Source organism: Mytilus trossulus, chromosome 2 (assembly GCF_036588685.1).
Source record: "Mytilus trossulus isolate FHL-02 chromosome 2, PNRI_Mtr1.1.1.hap1, whole genome shotgun sequence".
NCBI classification, from domain to species: Eukaryota; Metazoa; Mollusca; class Bivalvia; order Mytilida; family Mytilidae; genus Mytilus; species Mytilus trossulus.
This window is the reverse complement of record NC_086374.1, coordinates 24563872-24584872: the sequence shown is the minus strand read 5'-3', so window position 1 is coordinate 24584872 and position 21001 is coordinate 24563872. Positions and strand designations below refer to the sequence as shown.

The window sequence follows — 21001 nt, the reverse complement described above, 5'->3', positions numbered from 1 at the left end:
TTATTACAACTGAAACTATTCTAATATATCGTCTTCTTCAAATATTATTAGAACTTGTTCCACTGGATGCAGAAAAGGCATTTGACACCCTGAGTCATGAGATCATGTTAAATAAGCTTTATCATGATGGAATTGAGGGAGATATGTGGATCCTACTACGGAACATCTATCAAGATCTGTCTCTCAAAATCAAGTGGAATAATGAAACATCAGAAAGTATTAATATCATGCAAGGGGTTCGTCAAGGAGCAAAATTATCATCTCTGCTATACAAGCGATACAATGATACCATTCTCAATGCAATATCCAGTAGTAATCTAGGCGCAAAAATAGGCAACATACAAGTAGGCTCTCCTACATGTGCGGACGATATTGCCTTACTGGGTGAGCGGTCAGATTTACAGGCAATGCTCAATATTATAGACTTCCACACTAAAAGAGACATGGTTAAAATTAATCCAGACAAATCAGAAATAATGTGCGTATCTAAAGGATTAAAGCAACAAACGCATTCATACAGCTTCAATGGAAAAGAAATAAAAAGAGTAGAAAAGCTGAAGCATCTAGGTATCACCAGGGCAACAAATAGCAAAGTCAACTTGGACGAAAGGCTAAAAACTGGCCGGCAAACTATATATGCCTTGCTAGGTTCTGGCCTACATGCCAGAACAGGAATGTCACCGCTGGTACTTAAAAAGATCTGGAAAACATATGTTGTCCCCCGTTATCTTTATGGGCTCGAAGTACAAATATGCATGAAAAAGGATGTATCTGAACTAGAAAAGTTACAGAGGAAAATGTTCAAACAATTTCAATGTCTACCAGATAGGACAGCATCTGCAGCAGTATATATACTAATAGGAGCTGAACCCATTGAATCGGTACTGGACAAAAACATGCTAGCCTTATTTCTTTCAATTTCTCGCCTAGATGGCTCAATAGAACATCAAATCCTAGAATGGGAACTAGAAATCAGCACAGAATTTGACAATTCCTTCATCTGTCGTATAAGCAAAATTTTACAAAAATATCAACTCCCAACAGCAGAAGAAATTATGAAAAATCCTCCATCAAAATATATTTGGAAAAAACAACTTCAAAAAGCCATAAATGATTACTGGTCTTCAATTTGGACAGAAGAATGTAATACAAAACCAACACTCAAACATTTATCGTTGCAAAATAATCCGGTAAATAATCCGCATAACATTTGGAAATGTGTTCGAAATAATCAATATGACATCAAAAAAGCGGAATTGAAATGTAAGCTAGTAACTGGTACATACATGCTTCAAAGTATAAAAGCAAAATTCAGTAAAAATATAGTACTGCCTGACTGTAAGCTATGTAAGGACAATGATGAAACCCTTGAACATTTTCTCCTGGAATGTACTAGGCTCGGTTATGTACGACAAAAATGCATGGCGAAGCTAGTCAACAAGCTAAGAGAGATAGAAGGGGGTGGTACAATCGACGTCAGTAATGATGAAATACTGATAGAAATTATACTGGATTGTTCTAAGACAAATATACTGAATAATCAGCCAATGGACAAGCTACTGGATATAGAAAGGCAAACACAAGATCTTTGCTACCAGTTACATATAAAGCGAACAAAACTTTTATGTGACATCAAGTAAAAGAAATGTATGAAGGCTCTAATTATTTTAGATTTTAACTTTTATAAATCTAAAGTATATATTTAAATACTGAAATAGCAAATAAGTCTTACTAAAATGTTCTAGATATTAACTATTAAAGTTTTCAAGTAATGTAACACCGAAATCGTAAATATATGGTGTGTACTGTCTGCATGGGATGCCAAGCTAACTAGTACACTCTATAATATCTTCAAATCAAGAGCAATATCCAATATAGTCTGTACAGTCTGCATGGGATGCCAAGCTAACTTGTATCAGTCTATCAAGAAGTGCGTGATTTATACTTTTTAATGATAGCCTTGGCAGGGCACTTATAGTTTTATTAAATAAGCTGTAAATAACATTTTTATCATAACATAGTGGAGAACGCTATTGCCGCAATAGTTCTGTGTACATTTCTTATCGTGATATAGTATTTGCAACTTGTGCTGTGTACATTTTTATTGTGATACAAGTGGTGAACATTAGCTGCATACATTTTTACCGTGATATCGTGTTGATTCTTATTACCGCAATTGTGATGTGTACATAATATTTTTAACTTATCGTCGTAATATTTTAAGACTTTTAAAATATTTCTTTTAGTCGTACATATTTTAATGTAAATATAAAGATATCCGCAATCTCGGTGTGTAAATTAAATTGCTCATCCGATAAGTGGAGTGCTCCGATTAAACGGAGGTGAATACCTGTACAGAACAGAAAAAATATGGCCCCTTTATGATGAATAACAAATCTAGTGATTATTTTCTTTAAATGTTTTAAATTATATCATGATAAAAACAATACCCTTTAATTCGAATTTTATAAGACACAAGTTTTTTATTCGTATCATTTACAGATCCATAAATAAATACTGCACGGTCCTGTTATCTGCGGTACTGTTTTTCTTGCGCATGGAGGGCAACACTTGCACGTTTGATCCATTAAATAAACTGCGTATTTGTGCATTTCTGTGAGGATTTTTATTTGTCGATAAGAAAGAAACATTAACAACATGGAGGACAATAGTCTGGATGATTTTTTTGCCAAGAAAGACAAAACAAAAAAGAAGAGCAAATCAAAATTAACCCCAAGTGACTTCCTAGCCCAACAGGAAGCCGGTATCAAGAAGTCAAAGAAGAAACAAGATAAAGAAAACGAAGCACAATCAGAAGAAAGAAAAACTACCAATGTAATCTTAGCTCAGGTCATTAGTCACTAACATGGTAACCTTTTGACACAACTTTTTGCTTGTTACAATCAATTTGTAGCCTGGCATATGTTGCAGTCGGTACCACAAGATGCATGCTAAACCATAGTCCCAGATTACTCTAACATCAAATAGCTGTTTTGACAGACAAACTGGGGCAGTGGGACGTCAGAGCTTGTCCCATATCACAAAGAAGATATTTTCCCATCCTAAATGGATGCGATGATTTGTTGCTTCTGGGAAAGACTGACGATTTTGGTATCAGGTCCGTTCGCGCCCAATATACTTTCGCACCCTACACGTTCGCACCCAAGGTCTGTTAGCACTCTACACGTTCGCGCCCAATTTTAATTCAAATTCCAGTTGAATAATTGAAAAATCATGATTTTTGTTTTAATTGCTTTGATGTAAATACTGAATGTATTTATAGCTTGGTATGAGTAAAATATTAAATATTTTAAATGAAAAACACAAAAGATAATTGTTTTTAACAGCTTAATTGGTCCCTTTGATCTGAAACAATTAAATAATAAAATATAGCAATACCAGAGACATATATACACATATATATGTGTATATATGTCTCTGGCAATACACTATAATATAAACCAAAACATGATAAAATTCATTCAACGCACACAAAAAAACGTAGTCAGAATCTCACTTCATTTTGAAACAAAGTTATAGGTAATACACTAAACAAAACATGATTAAGTGTTATTCAACACAAAATAAAACGTTGACAGAATCCCACTTTAATTAGAAAGGAATAATTTATTTTCTTTAACAATACACTCTCAAAAACATGATTAAGATTTATTCAACACATAAAAAATGCTGTCTCGATTTGTTTTGAGACAATGAAATCAATTATACTTTTAAGAATACACCCTACTTGCCAAAACTTGATTACAAAGTTATTAAACACAAAACCAATTAAAATTGTTTTATGTACCTGCCAACCTTTATTTTGTCATATTTAGAAAGCTTTCACAGTAGCCCATTAATACAGACATTTTTTCTTTCATTTTCAAATGAACGTCAAGTTACTAGAGACTTCACTGGTAAAGCACTTCACCGCCCCAAGACTAAAATTATGCAAATATTTATGCTAATTTCGGTATTCCTTATATTTCTTCAGCCTCTTATAGGAGATCAGATTTGAATAATTAGAAGCCAACCATTTTAACAATCGGAAGCAGATCAACCTTATTTGCATTGTAAATGAACAAGGTGTTATGACTTTATGTTTTCATATTTACCTAGGGTCATTTGCATATATACATGTATGCTCCCATAATCCCTTGTGCCTTACTTTTTCTAATTGATCACATGACAATCTTTAAAAATGAAGGTTAAAATGACGGAATCGAGGGGTCACTGTGAAAACTGTCTAAATAAGAGAAAATAAAGGGTGGCAGGTAGATGAAACTTACCTAAATGAAAAGATAAATGAAAAATAAACAAATTGAGGCCCGATTTATATTGATCCAAGGTTGTCAGTCTGTCCCAGAAGCAATGAAGCAGGCATCCATTTTGAACGGAAAAATATTAACTTTTTGATATGGGACAAGCCCTGACGTCCCACTGCCCTAGCTTGATGGCAAAACAGCCGTTGGACTTCAGAGTAAACTCGGACTAGCTTAACCAGTTACACGTTTAGAAGAAGTTATAAAGTTTGTAATAGCTTTCAAAATTACTGTAATCAATGGTTTATACTTCAAATCAGTTTGGGTTTAACCAACAGGAGAGAAGAAATCCTGTAAACCAACTTATTTTCCCGGATACTTTATTTCGCGTTTATCCCCAGCTAGTCCACTTCGTGGCGATTTTATTTCTCGATTTTCTAATTAACTTGATGTAGTTTGACAGGGGCGTAGCTGCTGTTAGGCACTTGAGGCACGTGCCTATACATAATTTTTTCACTATGTTAAGTTTCATGCAGGTTTTGTTAGAAAGGTTTTTACCTGAAAATGCCTGTTCATTTCATGTTGGTTTTCAGTGTTTGTTGTTTTAAACAGTTTTTTCTTCACAAGAAACCTGGTTTGTGTAACTGCTTGTTTAATCTTTGTGAGCACCCTGGATTTGTGTGCTACCCAATAAATGCTGAAATACGTGCCATTATTATCATCTAGCTGGCTACTATATTATTTATAACTTATTGGACAGTTTTTTCATACTTTTCATTCTGGATTACCAAAAATATGACCAGAAAAAACTTAAATGATCGTCGATTTTCCCAAAAATTTTGAAGTTGCCCATAGGAAGTAGAGCACATTAGGAATCCTTATGAAGTTTATTATCCCCTGAGCTTTTGGCTAAGATGTCAAAGAACAAATGTATGAAATATTTAATCGCCGAAAATCTCTAAAGACAAGTAGTTAAGATTTCCCAAATTGCAAAACTCGTAGGAATATTGTTTGTCGTTAAATACGTAGTCAACTACGTATATAAGTTTAACTGATCATGCTGTTGGCGGCAATTTTGAATTAGAAGACGAAATTTTCGAATCTTTTAATTTGGACGCAGGGGTTCAAATTAGCGGTGGTCCGGGGTCTGTGACCTTCCACTTTTGCAGTCGGACTTTCTACTTAATAACTAGTTACGCCGGCCGACAGACCTTGAGTTGGAAGAAAATAAAAAAATAACTTTGCAAACATTTTTACCAAAGTTTCCTAAAAAACGATCTCAAACTTATTTTCATCATTACTATTTATGACAGCGATGTTCAATTTGTTCAATCGCTAGCTTTATACAGAAAATCGCCGATAAATAATGTGTAAATCAGAGTAAAATCGTATCTCACTTTCTGTCAAAAACAACATTGTAAACAAAATGGCTGCTGCGAGATTACAATATCGGATCTGATTCCGGAAGCGGATAAGGGTAATCACGGGTTTTGGGGCTATCAACTAAAAAAATCCAGACAGGTGACAAAATACGGCTATGCATGGTAAATAAATATAAACACTAGAATTGAAAACCAAAATTGTTTAAAAGAAAGAAAAAGCAGAAAATATTTTGTACACCAATTTTAATGTCAAAATCCAGTACAAGTGACAGCTGGGAACAGTTGATCTAACAATATATATGTTCCTGGTAACAGTATAATTTTTTTTTTATCAGTGATAAATGTTGGTAATGCATGTTTAATGCTTTTCAAGTTAAACGTATTACTGCAATTTCAAGGGGTATTCTTTTCTTCTCAATTTTGATAGGTCAGTCTAAATTAAATGAAATATAGGGGAAGTCCCTGCAGTCATCTGATTGAGAAATTGGAAACAGTCGAGATCCCCACCTTTAAATTAAACCATATATGAGAACTGAAATATATAGGGAGAGTCCTTAGGGTCACCCTACCCACTCCTGTTTGATACTTAGAAACTGGTGAGATCCCCACCCTCAACAATATATATTCATGTATTGGACAATATAACAAATCAAATGAAATATAGGGGAAGTCAGTGGGTTCCCCCACCCCTCCTGTTTGAAAAATTGATAACGGTTTAGATCCCCACCCATCAACCATACATGTATATAATATTCATGTATGGGACAATATAAAAAATCAAATGAAAAATAGGGGTAGTCCCTAGGGTCACGCCACACCCTCTTGTGTGTGTTTTGAGAACTTGTAAAACATGTAAAAGATTTAGATACCAACGCCTAAACCATATTCATTCCTGTTTTTCATTTCAAAAAGATTGAATGACATACAAGGTCAATCTCATAGGCGACACATATGCATATCACTTTGCTATCAGTCTAAACTTAGACATCATGGACTTGGGGTGAAGGTGGGAGTCATTTACATTTACTATGGACAGGTCAGTCAGACCTCACCATTGATCCCTGTAGTACTAGTAGTAAACATTTGTCTGATTTGTGTCTCATAACTTTTGTACTGTAAAACACAAACTCAATTTTCTTTCCAGGGAAGCCAGTCCATTCATACTTTTACAAGCTCGTACTAAAGTCAACTTGAACTACTAACAGTCAACTAATACGAACAATTATGCTCAACTAGAAGAACTGCAATCATTGCAAATTTGTACCACTGCTGACTCGTGAAAGACTCATGACCATTCGTGGTCATGTGCGTTGCTATTGAAAACCTTGATAAAATATGAATTATTTGCCTTAATGTTTAATTCATTAAATGAACATAAATGCACAATTATATATGAATGTTTAATGTTTGTTCTTTTAAATCTTTAAAAAAAAGTTGAAGCAACATTGCCACAGTTTTCATAATTATGTTTGCCTTGGTTTTTGGTTAACTGCCTACAGTGCTTACAGCGCTTTGATTTGATATGGGGCAAGCTCTGATGCTGAAGCTCAACAATTTTAGAAATTAGGGGTCATCCATAAATGTAGATATGATATATTTTTATATTGTAAACATAACTTCAGATCCAAGAGGCAATAATTTTTCAATTTTATAGGGCCAGTTAAAATCTGGAAGTGCAAATTAATTAAAAGTGTTAGTCTGCTTGGCCAGTAAGTTAAAATACATTTGAACCTGTCCTTGAATTATTTAACATACAAATGTATGTTAACCATTTTGAAGATAAAAAAGGTGACAGTTAATTTTTATCACATGTGTGCTTTAAGAAATACACTATTTTGATAATATAAATAATAAACTAGAGTGCCTTGTTGTTGAGTGTAAAAACAAAAAGAAAAGTAAAAAAAATTACAATTAGCAAAAATTCCAGAGCTGGTCAGAATCGATCTGCACCAGCTGCAAAAAAACAGGTAATGGCAATTCCTGATATAAAAACATATTTAACAATAATTAATTTTGCATTTTGATTCTTTTTTTTTCATGAAGAAAGATGATGAAGAATGGGTTGACTTTGAAGCAGAAACAGAAACAGACTACAGTGGGTTGAGGATACAGAATTTACAAATATCTAAGTAAGGCCATTTTTTTTGGCAATGTCACACTGTTGTATTTTTATGAAAATGGTAATAAATGTATACACAAATGTAATCTGATGTACAGTAGTTGTCGTTTGAATGGTTTTACACTAGCAATTTTGGGGCCCTTTATAGCTTGTTGTTCGGTGTGAGCCAAGGCTCCGTGTTGAAGGCCGTACTTTAACCTATAATGGTTTACTTTTTAAATTGTTATTTGGATGGAGAGTTGTCTCATTGGCACTCACACCACATCTTCCTATATCTATATACATTGTATGTCTATCTTTTTACATGAAATATGTCACAATGATAGAGTAATATTTTGTTTGAATGGAATCCCAATCAAAACAGCATTTATTAAATGTGGCCTGAAGATGTAGTCCTTCAAGTGAAGATTCATCAATTGTGCCCAGTGTCTGAGTTAGTAATTTCCCTGCCCTTTTGAAGACTGCTTGATCTCTAAACAAACATTAAATCATTACTAAATGCTTAAAAATGACAGCTGGTCTTTTAAAACCTGTGTGATGATGAACACTAAAATCCTAAATCATAACTAAATTCCCTTTGAAACCTGTATGATGATGGAACACTGAACAAATCCTAAATCATTACTAAATGCCCTTTTGAAACTTATAATAATTATGAAGAACACTAAACAAATCCTTCATCATTACTAAAGTGTCCTTTTGAAATCGGTGTGATGATAAATACTAAACAAATACTAAATTTTTAAAGATGACAATTTTGATTTTATGTGAGGCTCTTTAGTCTTAAAAGCATCTTGTTAAATTATGTATGAGTGCATATAGGTAAATGAAGAAATACTTTCTATTCACAGCAAAGAAGAGGAAGGAGAAGTTGAAGAAAATGAAAATGAAAACGAAGAAGATGGAGAGACTAAAGAAAAGAGAGAAGCTGCCTCAGGCCCTTGGCATGGTTCCCAACAGTCTTCTCACCCTGGTTTGTTTGTTTTTACTGATTTTGATTATTTTCTATTAACAGTTAAGGGAAGGTGATTTTGACTACCGGTACATTAACTAATATTGTATGATAATATTTCCATACATAACCCCATTTAATGTTTCCCTTTTCAATCATCTCTACATGGTGCAGAATTGTAAACAAAATGCACAGCCATTCAATATATTCACTTCTACTGTTTATTATCCTTCGAAGAAGTTAGAGCACATCTGAATCTAAGGTCAAACCTGCCAAATACAGGTCATTTGACAGATATGACCTAATACAATGACTACCTTAGCCCTCAAAATAGTAGCTTAGTTGTACCTGTTCATTTGACAGGTTTCATCTGATATTGACCTCATCTACATGGATCATTGATAACATTAAGTTTTTGTTATACTCCTAAAAGTTTATCAGAAGACTCTCAACATTAAATAAATCTTAATGAGTGAAGCAGGAGAGACATTTTGAAATGTTTAATTCAATACAATACAAATAGTATAACAAAGTGTATGATTTAGGAGATACATGTAAGACTGCTGTGGAACGATCGAAAGCTATTGTCTGCCTGGCATGGTTCATATGACCTTTACCTCATATTATGGTTAATTGGTGAATATTTAGTTTTATTGGTAAAGTCTGTTTCTTACTGTAAGCAATAGGTCAACTAAATTAAGTATATTGAATGATCGTAAGGTGTACTACATGTATTTCTTGTTTGGTTTACAGGGTTTCCGCTGGCGGTCGCCATTTTCGCAATTTGCGAAAAAATAATAATTATGGCGATTAAAATTCCTCATTGGCGAAAGAATTTGGCGAAAGAGATATATTTATTTCAGCCATCTTGTTTATTTACCTTTTTCGGATTTCTCTGTCTTTACCGATCAGGCAATACTCGGAATTCACCTTGAACTCGTTAAGATTTTGACAGAAAATCAATAATCAGCTGATTGCATTCATAGCTATCGACATCAAAGGACTAATTAATAAAGGTGTGGTCTTTGATTGTATGATATGACAAAATGATATGGTTAAATGGCTTCTGTCACATGTCACAAAAGGGATTTATTAACCACTTTGCGACGCACGTTTTTGAAACAAAATGTTTACGCTTCCTCTTTAGTCCTTCTTTTAATGATAGTCCAGAAATGAAAATTGTTGTTATGACAAAAAATGTTCAAAAGCAAGAAAGTTCTCTGATTTAAAACTTTATCATTTAACTTTCATATAGATCATTGATTTGATTGGGTACTTCAAAGTCGTTTCAAGCATATAGTTTTACTTATTTACGATGGTCATGAAAAGAAAACTGTCGGTTTGAAGAAATCTATTCAAAAGGTTGGCATGAGAGTAACCCTTCAATGCTGTATGACTACACTTTACACCAGGGATCAATTCTAAGTGATAAGATGATTGGAAGGGGGGGGCTGAAAAAAAGGAAAATTTTAAAAGAAAAATATATTTGTGTTACTTGGCGAAAAAAATATATTGTTTTGGCGAAAGAGGTGGCGAAAAAAATAATTGACCCAGGGGAAACCCTGTTGGTTTATATGACCTTGACCACATTTTCTTGGATTATGTTAAGTTTATCTGATAATTGTAGTAAAGCTTAATATTAAGGAATGTCAATATACTATCAATGGTTTATAGTAAAGAAGGCGAAAAATCCAGTGTGAACACTCTTGTTCCCCTATCCATGAAAATTGGTACCCCTTAGAAATAATTTAAACATCAGTTGAACTTGATGCATATCACATATTTTCTCCACATTTTTGTTGAGCCTGCAACTTTTTTTGGTTTCAGCAAAAGTAGGCAAGACACTGGGTTCTGCACAAGGCTTCCAAAACGGTCATATATGCCGGTCATTTGTTTAATGTCCGGTAAAAGACCGGCTGGGCAAAGCATGAAACGGTCATATACTTTTTAGTTTCAAAGGCTTTTTCGGTCATTTTAACATATAAATTCACGATTTTTTTGACCCAACATTTTGCCTTTAACAGCTATACATTTCCGGTCATAAAAGTGACATGATGATTAATTACTATTAATAACTATCAAAACAACCCCTACTTAAATACTTTCTAATTTTAATCAAGGCTAATTAGTTGTTGGACAGCTGAAAACTACCTGTTCAGGTGGCAGGTAAACTATTTTCAGTACCGGACATCGTATAAATTAATCGGTCCATTCACAATTATTTTCGTACATTTCAGCAGCTTGTATCTAATTCATTTAAAATATATAATAAATACATTTATAAACATGATTTGATAAATCATTTGAAAAGGTTTTAAATGAAAAATCGTCAGCACTACGTTGTATGAACAAGAACACGTGTGCGCATGTGCACAGGTGGGAAATTCAATTATGCATCCTACATTTCTTCAAAAATTCTAAAAGTATCATTGATACCTGTATCTAACGTTCATTTCAAGTATTTTGTTGAAGAAATAACGTAGAAAGAGCTTCTTCGCTCAGTAGTTCTATGTTAACGTACACGGATTTTACGTATCTGTTTATGGTCCATGTTTTACCATTGTCAAGTCAACATCCGGTTTTGAAAAATGTGACTTTAAAAACGAAAGTAAAGTTCTAGACAACTTCATTTTGCACAAATAAAGAGTCTAATGCAGATATGAGCACGCTGATGTGCACACTTTGAATGATGCAATGCCAATTTTAACAGTTTATGTCAGAACATCAAATTCATATCAAAGTAAAGTTTAATATCGATTTTAATTTGATGTCAATCATTGGGATGGCCATCTGATTACCATAATTGCCTTTTGTGACTTTTGTCTTAGGAATTAAAATTCGGATCAGATATAAAATGTCCGGCTGGCTCAGAAAAATTTTGGAAGCCCTGGTTCTGCAGAACCTTTACAATTTTTTAATAGATAATTTGTTGTTTTAGTACAAGTAGCATCAACAGCAATGCCAGAACCTCCACCACCTGAACCTGAACCTTCCAAAGATGACAAACCAAAACTAGGAAAGTATGTTCCTCCTGGTGCAAGATCAGGAGGCCAGTCAGCAACAGGAACACCAACAAGACCTACACCAAGAAGGAAAAAAAATGCTCCAAATTTACACAGTGAAGACGATTTCCCTACATTAGGAGGGGGCAACGCTCCAGAGATTAACAGTTGGGGAAGCTCAGGGTGTGTAGATATTAAAAGTATACATGTATCGTATATAAACTTCAGTTTTATAAGTAAATAATGCATGTGATATTCTGAAATAATGTTATCTGAAAGCAATTTTTTTGCAACTATATAATGGTTTAACTTTAATATCGTCATTGTCTGAAGACATTTGGTTTCCAGACAATGACTTTGAGAACAAGTGTATGGGTCTCTTTGAAATTGTACCACAAGCATAACAAGGTTCTGTACCTCAAAAGGAAGGTTGGATTGAATTTTAGGGTTATAATAAAAGAGGTGAACATTTGATTGGTTAACTTCCAGTGATGGTCATTTTCTTATATGCAATGATTTGTTATGTGATATTTCGTCAATAGTACTGGACAGGATGAAACTTTTCTCATGCCAAGTATTTTTTTATTTGAATTGAAGAGAAATTCTGCACAATTTTCTGAAAAGTGCAAATTTAACAAAAACTAATAGGGGAAAATCAATGATGGTATTACAAGATAGATCAAGTTTGTATTTTGTGGTGTCACTTTCAATTTCTGTATTGTTACTTTAGCTAACCTCACTCAAATGGTTACAGGTACAAAACTTATACATACAGTGATGATACTAATGCTTGTTTCTATTAATAAAGTTAAAAATTGAAAGTTAGAAGTATATAAATTATGTAGACAAAACCGATTCTAAGAATTCAATTATGTATGGCCCCTCAAAATATGAAGTAAACCAAAAATCCTTTGTATGACAGGTCTGTTTCATCTTATTAAAATGTTTTATTATCTTTTAGTGGATCTAGAGGAGATTTTGAAAAAGTACAGTCCGGAGGTAGAAATATAGACGATTCTAATAAAGTTAACCAACAGTTATCACTTGGTAACAGATATTCGTCTCTTCAGGATTGATATATGCTCCTTTTAGGATTATTTCATTACTGGAAGATCAGCTGTGATGTAGATCTACACTGGTGTCACTGTTGATATTTCTTTTTAGTCATTTTCTAGTTAAAATGATAAAGACTTGTGAAACGTCTATAAAGTCTAACTTGTTACAATTTTCATAATTTATTGATACATATGTTTATACCATTTCTGATATATTTAATTCATTTATTGATCTGGTTTGTTTATGTTAAATAATAAAGTGCTATAGTTCTTTTACTTAGAAATAATTTTTCTACATGTTGTGTAGGTTCATTTCATTTAAACATAAAATTGAAAACAGTTTCATAAAGAAGCATTCACAGAAGGTAAAAAAGAATGTTTAAATTACGGTACTTCATATATTTGACAAGTCACATCATATTCATGGTACTATAGAACCACTATTACTGTCACCATTTTTGCAATAGACTTGATTAGAATTTACATGCACTAATCACTATCAGTTAGTACTCACAAGCCAATGGGATTTTAGATTGTTGCTTTATTTCAAAACAAAGGGGGCATTGTTTTGTATGTGAAAGTTGTTATTAGATTTTTCTGTCAACCTCTCTATTGCCAGTAATGACTTAGATGTTTTAGATAGCTTGTCACTGTACAATAACCAAAATAAAATGTTGACATTAAATTTTATGCTTGAGTGTGGTGTTCTTGTGAATGTGATAAATGAAATATGATAAACAAAATGCATTGCTAATTTGGACAAGGTCAGTAATTGTTTAGTTTTAGCTATTGTTTGTTGTGATTATCATAGACAAACATGAAATTTTCTTCATGATTTAAGAAAATGACTTGTATATTTCAAATTTTCAATGCAGCTTTCTACTCATTCTTTGTTGATTTTTTTTCAATTTTTATAGAAATATGAATTCCATATAAATTAATAAACTTTATGCAATGTGATATTTATCTAAGGTTTACTCCGTATTCATTGTGATATGCTATTTTTGTTATCTGATTGTATCAATACAGTTTTCTTAAAATATGAAACAGTTCTAGTCCTTGTTCAACATTACAAAATCATCAATTTTCAGTGTTAATGGTTTTAGTTCACATGCATATATCTTACCTCTTATATTGGTGACATTTTGTAGGTAAAATGTCTTCTTGTTTAGACTAGGTTATTATAAAACGTTAGTTGCTCAGTTACAGTAGATGAGGATGTACTTTTGATAGCTGAATGCAAAAATAAACATCAATATTTTTCAATAAACAAAGAGGGCATAGCTTTGTGTGTGAACAGAAATCAATATATATAATATTTATCTGGGTTATATTTGACAAGCCATGTTTAACCAGACTTGTTTTTAATAAACAATACAATAGTTTCCATAAGTAGTGCAGAAGCTATATAGACTACTGTTGATTCATTTATTTTCATAGTTACCAATTTTGTGGGTTAAGGGAAACTTGTGTTTTATGGACACTTGAATGTGTGGTTTTACTCATGTCTGCATACAAGCCTAGAAAGCATTTTGTTGAATATTTAAATTTGTGGTCCACCACTACTCATGGAACTCACCAAAATGGTATTCTAGGAATAATAATGAGTCCACAGTATGATATGTTAACATAAATTGGTGAAATAAGTGATGCAGGTTATACTTTTCTTGAATTATGGCATTATGCATTTACAAATATCCTTATATATTGTTCTCATTCTCATTTAAGTAAACTTATTTTTGTATGGTTGTTTTTGATCTTGAGACTTTTTTAACCAATTATTGTCTCTAATGTTTATGCCTGGGTATGTAGATTAACTCTTCATGGATAGGTACACTCCCTGTTAAATAAAGATTAACCATCTTCGATCTTTCAAATTGTCATACTCTCTTTTATGTCATATGACTTTGACCTCATTTTCATGATGCAGAGGTCAGGTCATCAATGTTTGGTATTTGAATGTGCTGAGGAGTATATTGGAGTATTCATTTGACTTCAATTGTATATCTTTAACTTCACTTTCACCATTTAGTTGTCAGATTCAAGATCTTCAGTAGATCTGCATAACAGATTAACAATAGTTGGTTAAAACAAAATTCTATGTCCTCAATTCGAGATGACCCACTATGCAGTACCTACTTACTTGACGTATTGTTTGATTTTATTTATCCTAAATAATCAAACACAAATTCATTATTGGTCAAATATATCTGATAGTTGGTTGGTTCAAACAAGTATTATGTTTTGCATGTCAAAAGGCTTTGACCTTTAGATAGATGCTTACCAATATTCATTAAATGGATTTGTTGTAAGGAATAGATATGAACTAAACATGAGGTAACATTAAGATTTCAATGTGTATGCAAAGTGTGTCAGGAATTAGGGACGACAACCTAAGTGTGGAAGTCAATTTTATCAGTAATGACATATGATAGATAAGTCAGTAAAATTTTGTACATGAAAAAATGTTTATCAGATTTGTTAATGTTATATTTGACCTTGTTCTCTTTTTCATCCAATTATCAGGTTAAATGTCCTTTTCTGGGTAATTATACATCATAGGTTGACAATTTTTAGCATGTGTTTTTGTTGTCAGAAATTTATCCAAATCACATGGCTATGATCTCCGTTACATAATCTAAATGTAAGTTGTGTTTGTTTTTATTACAATCTAACAAATTATACTTGATTGACAAACTTTGTGAAAGTTCTTTATTAAAAACATTTGTGGTTTTGACAGGTATCATGTGATTATGGTCTCATTTCAAATCTTATCGACCATCAAATTACTGTTAATTTAGTAAATATTGCATACATTATTAAAATGATTGTTGAGATAAAGTTAAATATTTGGTTTCTAATAATTCTGCACACAAATAATGCAAAAGAAATTTATGATGGGAAATAATGTATTTGTGATCTTGACATTGTTACATGTTTCTCAAAAATTTGATTCACAGTAAACCAAATATTGTAGCAGTCAAGACATTTTTAAGTGTCAACTCTTATTTTGATTTTTAATTTGTTTTGTGTATATCTATAAATGTGTATTGCATGAAAGCTAGAAAATTTGTAAAATGTAAACATTGGGATTTGTTGATTGTAAGATTATTAAATGAGTGTAAGAAAATTGTATGTTTATATAGACAGGTTGTTGCTTTATGTTTTATTTTCATAAATTGCTTTGAATAGGATGTAGGTTAAAATCAGACAAAAAAATAGTTGTATGACTGAAAAATGTCTCATCAGTTATACGTATGACTATTATAGGAAATAAAATATTGTATGCAAACTTGTCTGTAATAAAAACACTTGTGAGTAAAAGAGGAAATTAGAAGAAAGGATAAACAATTTGTTAAATATGGCATCAAAAAGTGCTATTTAAAGTTTTTTGAAAATGTTCTTTATGATTATGATGGAAATTTTTATGACACAGGATTAAAAAGATATACAGTATATGAATTTCTTTCATTATGACAAAGAAATTGAGTTACCAGACTTTTAGATTTGATTTTTGTCTCCCACATAACAAACACCTTGTGTCGGTCATGATCTGTCTGTCCATCTTTGCAGGGCTCTAACTGGTACGATTCTTGCCAGATTTTTATGAAACTTATATATCTTAGGTTTATATCAACAATGTCTTGGCCGAGTTCAAAAATCAGTATCCATCAATTATTTTTAGAAGAGATTTGCCCTTGGAAAATTAATTTTATTGAAAATTGTATCGTTAGGGCTGTCTTTTGTATAAGTCTAGCTAGATTTTTTTGAAAAACTTATATCTCTGTTTTATATGAGCAATGGCTTAAATGAGTTTGAGAATCAGTGCTGATCAGTTACTTTTTAATGAGTTATTATGCCACTTTAAAACATTTATTTTATGGAAAATATATATAGGAAGATTTGGTATGAGTGCCAATGAGACAACTCTCCTTTCAAGTCACAATTCACAAAAGTAAACCAATACAGGTCAAGTTACTGTATTGTTATTGCCCTTATTTGCTCAATTCTCTCCAGATTTTTATGAAACTTCAATTATAGGTTTATATTAGCAATGGCTTGGTCGTGTTATTGCCCTTTTTCCTTGGAATAGATGAATTACAGATAAACTATGTGCAATGGTGGGGACATTGGGATTCTGTTCTTTTATACCATTCTTGAGTAATGTCCCTTCCTAACATTATTGTCAAGCTGGGCATCATCTGTGTCCCGTGGACACATTCCTCATTTATGTTGATGATAACATCATGAATATTGATCAAAGGTCTAAATAAACAAAATTAAAATTAAAATGCATGTATTTCAAGTACCTTTCCAAACAATATTGACATTTTTTAATCTTTTGAACCCAAAGGCTAAGTGAGCTTTTCACTTGACTTAGTGGTGGTCATTGTTGTATGTCAACTTCAACAAAAATCTTCTTCGAAACAATTGGATATGTAGTTTAAACAATATGTCCAATGACCCCACCTGCCAACCAACATGGCAGACATGGCTAAAAAAAGACCATGGTGGTAAATGCCAGTTGTCCATATTGTTTTATTACAATTATCACATAAACTTAACATCAACAATGTTCTATGAAAATGAGAACAATGCAATGTTCTATGAAAATGAGAACAATGCTAGACAGACGTGTGCACCTTACAATAATTCCATGCACAAATTGTAATGGTCCTATCGCTTATAGTACCCGAGAAACGGATCAAACAACAAAAAATCAACATTGTACAATGAACCCTGAAAATGAGGTTTGATGATGAGATGACACCTGTACACCTTACTATAATTACATACACCAAATATAGTAAACATATTGCTTATAGTATCTAAGATATGGACATGACCACAAGAAACCTTGTTAAGTGGTCCATGATATGAGGTTGAGGTCAAGTGAAAATCTGACGGGAATAAGGACCTTTTCTGCTAGCCACATGCCAAGTAAAGTACCAGGTTTAAAAATTGGTTATTGGTTTATTGAGAAAAAAATCCGCATTTACAATGTATTTAATGTTAATTATAGGTCAAAGTACGGTCTTCAAGACGCCTTGGCTCACCACCGAACAGCAATCTCAGCTTCTTTTTGCATAAAACTGCTTCCAGGTTCAAGCAATACTGATTTTATTTAAAGTAAGGAAAACAGACTTTTTAAGCCATTTTACTGAGAGAAAAAAAACCTAGTTACGGACCTGAATGGCCCTTCAAATGTAACAGAATAAGTTTCTTAGCAGCTTCACTGGTCATCAGATGTAATGTACTAGTCATTGACCAACTTCACTGGTCAAACGATGTACTGTACTAGTCATTGATCAACTGCACTTGTCATACGATGTTCTGTACTAGTCATTGACCAACATCACTTGTCATACGATGTACTGTACAAGTTATTGACCAACTTCACTGGTCAAACGATGTACTGTACTAGTCATTGACCAACTTCACTGGTCATACGATGTACTGTACTTGTCATTGACCAACTTCACTGGTCATACGATGTACTGTACTTGTCATTGACCAACTTCACTGGTCATACGATGTACTGTACAAGTCATTGACCAACTGCACTTGACATACGATGTACTGTACTAGACATTGACCAACTTCACTTGTCATACGATGTACTGTACTAGTCATTGACCAACTGTACTTGTCATACGATGCACTGTACAAGTAATTGACCAACCTCACTTGTCATACGATGTACTGTACTAGTCATTGACCGACTGCACTTGTCATACGATGTTCTGTACTAGTCATTGACCAACCTCACTTGTCATACGATGTACTGTACTAGTCATTGACCGACTGCACTTGTCATACGATGTTCTGTACTAGTCATTGACCAACTTCACTGGTCAAACGATGTACTGAACTAGTCATTGACCAACTGCACTTGTCATACGATGTACTGTACTAGTCATGGACCAACTGCACTGGTCATACGATGTACTGTACTAGTCATTGACCAACTTCACTTGTCATACGATGTACTGTACTTGTCATTGACCAGCTGTACTGGTCATACGATGTACTGTACCAGTCATGGACCAACTGCACTGGTCATACGATGTACTGTACTAGTCATTGACCAACTTCACTTGTCATACGATATACTGTGCTAGTCATTGACCAACTTCACTGGTCATACGATGTACTGTACTAGTCATTGACCAACTTCACTGGTCAAACGATGTACTGTACTAGTCATTGACCAACTGTACTGGTCATACGATGTACTGTACTAGTCATGGACCAACTGCGCTGGTCATACGATGTACTGTACAAGTCATTGACCAACTTCACTGGTCATACGATGTACTGTACTAGTCATTGACCAACTTAACTGGTCATACGATGTACTGTACAAGTCATTGACCAACTGTACTGGTCATACGATGTACTGTACTAGTCATTGACCAACTTCACTGGTCATACGATGTACTGTACTAGTCATTGACCAACTTCACTGGTCATACGATGTACTGTACTAGTCATTGACCAACTTAACTGGTCATACGATGTACTGTACTAGTCATGGACCAACTGCACTGGTCATACGATGTACTGTACTAGTCATTGACCAACTGCACTTTGTTATATATCTGTATGTTGAATCCGTACTTTCCGGAAACGTTGTATTGTCTTTACCATGATTGTTGTGGTGATTACATGTATCAGCCTCTTTTGGCGTTTGAATCCAAAGTAAAGGATCATAATTTGAAAGTTCTTCTTTTTATTTGCAATATATATACTTCGTCTTTTGTCCCCAAAACCTAAGTCAGGTATATCACAACTTGTCATACGATGTACTGTACTAGACATTGACCAACTTCACTTGTCATACGATGTACTGTACTAGTCATTGACCAATTTCACTGGTCATACGATGTACTGTACTAGTCATTGACCAACTGCACTTGTCATACGATGTACTGTTCTAGTCTTTGATCAACTGCACTTGTCATACGATGTACTGTTCTAGTCATTGACCAACTGCACTTGTCATACAATGTACTGTACTAGTCATTGACCAACTGCACTTGTCATACGATGTACTGTTCTAGTCATTGACCAACTGCACTTGTCATACGATGTACTGTACTAGTCATTGACCAACTTCACTGGTCATACGATGTACTGTTCTAGTCATTGACCAACTTCACTGGTCATACGATGTACTGTACTAATCATTGACCAACTTCACTGATTGTACTGTTCTAGTCATTGACCAACTTCAATTGTCATACGATGTACTGTTCTAGTCATTGACCAACTTCACTGGTCATACGATGTACTGTACTAGTCATGGACCAACTTCACTGGTCATACGATGTACTGTACTAGTCATTGACCAACTTCAATTGTCATGCGATGTACTGTTCTAGTCATTGACCAACTTCACTGGTCATACGATGTACTGTAAAAGTCATTGACCAACCTCACTTGTCATACGATGTACTGTACTAGTCATTGACCGACTGCACTTGTCATACGATGTTCTGTACTAGTCATTGACCAACTTCACTGGTCATACGATGTACTGTACTAGTCATTGACCAACTGTACTTGTCATACGATGTACTGTACTAGTCATTGACCAACTGTACTTGTCATACGATGCACTGTACAAGTCATTGACCAACCTCACTTGTAATACGATGTACTGTTCTAGTCATTGACCGACCTCACTTGTCATACGATGCACTGTACAAGTCATTGACCAACCTCACTTGTCATACGATGTACTGTACAAGTCATTGACCGACTGCACTTGTCATACGATGTTCTGTACTAGTCATTGACCAACTGCACTTGTCAAACGATGTACTGTACTAGTCATTGACCAACTGCACTTGTCATACGATGTACTGTACAAGTCATTGACCAACTTCACTGGTCATACGATGTACTGTACTAGTCATTGACCAACTTCACTGGTCATACGATATACTGTACTTGTCATTGACCAACTGTTCTGGTCATACGATGTACTGTACTAGTCATGGACCAACTGCACTGGTCATACGATGTACTGTACTAGTCATTGACCAACTTCACTTGTCATACGATGTACTGTACTAGTCATTGACCAACTTCACTGGTCAAACGATGTACTGTACTAGTCATTGACCAACTGTACTTGTCATACGATGTACTGTACTAGTCATGGACCAACTGCACTGGTCATACGATGTACTGTTCTAGTCATTGACCAACTTCACTGGTCAT

The 21001-nt window shown here is 33.8% G+C and overlaps 1 protein-coding gene across 2 annotated transcripts; it reads left to right on the top strand.

Moving 5' to 3' along the window:
- The first annotated feature begins 2522 nt into the window (after positions 1–2522).
- LOC134706812 (protein CDV3 homolog) lies at positions 2523–16230 on the top strand. 2 transcript variants are annotated; one of them, XM_063566107.1, is made up of 5 exons: positions 2523–2850; positions 7688–7773; positions 8615–8736; positions 11654–11900; positions 12679–16230. In XM_063566107.1, exons 1-5 carry the CDS (start codon positions 2659–2661, stop codon positions 12791–12793), a joined length of 762 nt encoding a protein of 253 aa, XP_063422177.1. In that variant the 5' UTR covers positions 2523–2658; the 3' UTR covers positions 12794–16230. The 2 variants fall into 2 exon arrangements, with proteins under 2 accessions (XP_063422177.1, XP_063422178.1); XM_063566108.1 differs by having other exon boundaries at positions 2524–2835.
- Positions 16231–21001: the final 4771 nt, after the last annotated feature.